The following is a 4,137-nucleotide window of genomic DNA, read 5'->3' as shown; positions in this document are numbered from 1 at the left end:
ATTGTTTGATTACAAAAACCACATACATTTTTACATTCAAATGAAAAGGCAGACGTAATTATTGAACCCTAATTAAATCTTAATTATGCATGCTATATATCATGTATATGAACTAAATTATTAAACTCCAAATCCTTTCTACAGCTAATTAATTAAATAATACCCTTTAAATAAAATTATAGACAATTAAATAAAATACTTCAAGGCTCGGCAAGAAGTAACATTAGCTACTTCTATCCATTATCCTATCCTATAATGCGACTCAATCTTTTTTTTTATAGTGTTTTACAAATTATATTTTGCCTAAATAAATATTAAATTAATTAATTTTTTTTTTATGATAATGATATAAAAAATATCTAAAAATATCATTTGAATATTTTTTTAATTAAAAAATATTTTTACAAAAATATCAATTATGTGTCAAATAACTTGTTGGCTAGGCTAGAACAATGATTCCCACGTTTTCAGTCATCGCGTGGGTGGGTCAGCGCAGTCAAGAATGCAGAGGTCATGTAATAAAAAACAAAGAATGTTCTACGTAGGTGTAACGAATGGTCGGCGAGATTAACCGTTAACAATCTCTCACTCCGTCAATCAACGACCCCACCTTCAAATTGTAAACCTATTAGCACCACTCGGTGCCGTTAAATTCCGTATAAACCCCGTTTCCTTCCCCTCCCCCTCCCCTCTATATATAGTACTGAAGATTGGCTTCTTGTTCCTTGGAACTCCTGTAAAAAACCAAACCAAACCTGAAAACCCATCAAAGAAAACTACAAAGAAAACAAAGTCAAATAGAAAATCAGACAAAAATCAAACACAAATTCTTTGATTCTTTTCTTTCCCAGAAAGTTAGTTTATTTATTGTTTCATTTCTTCGATACAGTTTTGTTTTCGAGTATTATACTGGTTTTTTCAAGATTGGAACTTTGAAGATTTTTGGGTTTGTTTTCCCGGTAAGTTAACCTCTCTTTTTTTGATATTTGATTCTGTTTTATGTCTTTTCTGTTTCGTTTTTGTGTGATAAGTGAAGGGTTTTCTTTGAGGCCTTGTAGTGTTGTTTATTCAATAGTTGCTTATAGCTTGGACTCTGTTTCTTAGAATGATCTACGATTGTTTAAATAATTTGTTAATTTTACTTGATTCTCCTTTCTATTTTTTTTTGGTCCAATAAGGAGTCACAGAGGTTAATTTCCTGTTCAGTTCTTTGTTTTTTTTTTTAGCAAATTATAGTTTCTCTTGCCTTTCTTAGAGAAGAATTCTTTCTTCTTTTTTGTTGAATTAGTTCTTGTTTTTATTACATGTTTAGATTTAGATTGATTGAGTTGATACAAAGCAGATTTTAGAAGCAAATTTATAGTTCCTGGTGCGTATTTGGTAACTGAAAATTTAATATATTGTAGTTTTTGTGGATTTATTAAGTCTTTGGTTTGGTAATTTGAAAAGTATTTCACTTTCCAATATGGTCTTGACGATGGCAAAGAAATTGGTGACAACCTGTATTTGGTTACTGATTGATTCTGCAAGAGTACAGAGTTCAGCAAGAAAGTTTGAATGTTCTTCCTACATGTAGGAAATAAGGGACTGGACGTCGATAGAAATGCCTGAGTTAGATTATGGATGTTGATAATGAAATCCTTTTGTTTTATTGCCTTTTGCTTCAATATTGATTGTGTCTGGATTTTCCTTGAAGATTTTTGTCATGATCTCTCTCTGAAGTTTTCTTGTACCTTACTTTAGAGTTTTGATTAATATGGAGTTGTCTTGTAATTGAAATAAGACTGACTTGGATGTTCATTTTTGTTCCTTTTGTTTTTGCCAGGCTGATACATATTTGTTTTACCTAAGATAAACAAGTTGGGGTTCTAAGAAGAGGGTTGTAAAGCTGCCTTTAATTGTTTACAACAGAGCCTAGCCAATCACTTTCTGTCTTGCTAGTAGAACAACTGATGCTAAACGTGTAGGTATGGAATCGCACCAGTATTTTGGATACGGTGTCACTGGTGCGGGCCTATCCTACTCATCTTCTTATCCGTCTGTTCCTTCTATACCTAATAGGTTGTTTGGCTCATTGAAATTTGATATAGGAAATTCACCCAGCTCACCCTTCTATACTGAATTTGATTGTGATACATACACTGCTACATTAAGTGACAGTCAGGAGTGCTACAGCTCCACAGATAATCTCTCAGGTGTTAGTCCTTCTCGTAACTCTTCACTTGAATCCAACAGTTATTTTAATAGGCCAAGCCCTTCTGTGGACTGTAGAATAGAAAGTCTACAGCTCTTTTCTGGTGGCACTTCGTCGTTGCAAGATGCAAGTTCTAGCCAGAACATAAAACACGCGTTGCAGGAATTGGAGACTGCTCTTATGGGCCCAGATGATGATGATGAACTGAACACGTCAAATGCTTCTCTGGGGGATAGTAGCACGCCACAGACATCAGATCAGAAACCTAGGGCCTGGCGCCAGGGTTCTCATGTTATCCAGAATCAGACATCTTTTGTTTCAAGGCAGAGGCAGTTGGGTGAAGGTGCTCATGTCGAGAAACGCCAAAAGTCAATGGAAGAAGTACCTTTGCATGGTATTCCACCTGGGGATCTGAAGCAGCTGTTGATTGCATGCGCTAAAGCTCTTGCCGAAAACAACGTGAGTGCTTTTGATAATTTGACTGAGAAGGCCAGAAGTGTGGTGTCAATCAGTGGAGAACCAATCCAGCGTCTTGGTGCATACTTGATAGAGGGATTGGTAGCAAGGAAGGAGTCATCAGGCGCTAATATTTATCGTACCCTTAAGTGCAGGGAGCCTGAAGGCAAGGACTTGCTGTCTTACATGCACATCTTGTACGAAATCTGTCCATACCTGAAGTTTGGTTACATGGCAGCCAATGGAGCCATTGCTGAAGCATGCAGAAATGAGGACCGCATCCATATAATAGACTTCCAAATTGCTCAGGGAACACAGTGGATGACTCTCCTTCAAGCTCTTGCAGCCAGACCAAGTGGTGCTCCACATGTGCGTATTACAGGTATTGATGATCCTGTTTCTAAATATGCCCGTGGGGATGGATTAGAGGCAGTTGCGAGACGGTTGAGTGCAATTTCTGAGAAATTTAATATCCCTGTAGAGTTTCATGGGGTACCAGTTTTTGCTCCAGACGTGACAAAGGAAATGCTTGACGTTAGGCCTGGAGAGGCTCTAGCTGTAAACTTTCCCTTGCAGCTTCACCACACTCCTGATGAAAGTGTTGATGTGAACAACCCAAGAGATGGGCTGCTTCGTATGATCAAATCATTCAATCCCAAGGTAGTCACTTTGGTGGAGCAAGAATCAAATACAAACACAACCCCTTTCGTCACTCGGTTTGTAGAAACTCTAAACTATTACTTGGCAATGTTTGAGTCCATTGATGTGACGCTGCCAAGGGATCGAAAGGAGCGTATTAGTGTGGAGCAGCATTGTCTAGCCAGGGATATGGTAAATGTCATTGCTTGTGAGGGGAAGGAGAGGGTGGAGCGCCACGAGCTCTTTCGCAAGTGGAAGTCTAGATTCATGATGGCAGGTTTCCAGCAATACCCTTTGAGCACATATGTGAACTCTGTGATAAAGAGCCTGCTGAGGACTTACTCAGAGCACTATACATTGGTGGAAAATGATGGAGCTATGCTGTTGGGATGGAAAGATAGGAATTTGATATCTGCTTCTGCCTGGCATTGATATCGGAGGAGATGAAGGTTGGATATGCTATATAGTTGTATTAACTACATGTACTTTTCATAGGTGGGAATGGTGCCTGCCCCTTTTTAGGAGAGTGTTTAAACTGTAAGGTCATCAGCAGAAAGGTTTTTGTAATATTTGTATGTCATAGTCAATGTAATTCTATTGCATACTTCAAAATTTAATAACATTCTCTTCCTATATAGAGCTGACACTATACCAATGTTCTTGTTGAGGATGCGGCCTGTTTCCCTCTTTTTGTACAACTGTGATTCATGCATCTTTCTGTAATTCATCAGGTCACAGAGGGAGAAATCTTTGTCCAGCCCTTTTTTCACTTGATGCTGAATGAACTTGTCACACTGCCATCCATTTTCTAACCATCTCTATGTTAGCGCTCTCAGTCTCAGGCAATG

The 4,137-nt window shown here is 38.0% G+C and overlaps 1 protein-coding gene across 1 annotated transcript; it reads left to right on the top strand.

The window, feature by feature from the left end:
- The first annotated feature begins 706 nt into the window (after nucleotides 1-706).
- LOC112325951 (scarecrow-like protein 21) lies at nucleotides 707-3,924 on the top strand. Its single transcript, XM_024593130.2, has 2 exons — nucleotides 707-959; nucleotides 1,826-3,924. Exon 2 carries the CDS (start codon nucleotides 1,970-1,972, stop codon nucleotides 3,719-3,721), a length of 1,752 nt encoding a protein of 583 aa, XP_024448898.2. The 5' UTR covers nucleotides 707-959; nucleotides 1,826-1,969; the 3' UTR covers nucleotides 3,722-3,924.
- Nucleotides 3,925-4,137: the final 213 nt, after the last annotated feature.

This window comes from Populus trichocarpa, chromosome 1 (assembly GCF_000002775.5).
Source record: "Populus trichocarpa isolate Nisqually-1 chromosome 1, P.trichocarpa_v4.1, whole genome shotgun sequence".
Lineage (NCBI taxonomy): Eukaryota > Viridiplantae > Streptophyta > Magnoliopsida > Malpighiales > Salicaceae > Populus > Populus trichocarpa.
Note: the sequence above shows the minus strand (reverse complement) of the source record. Positions and strands in the feature narration are given on the sequence as shown.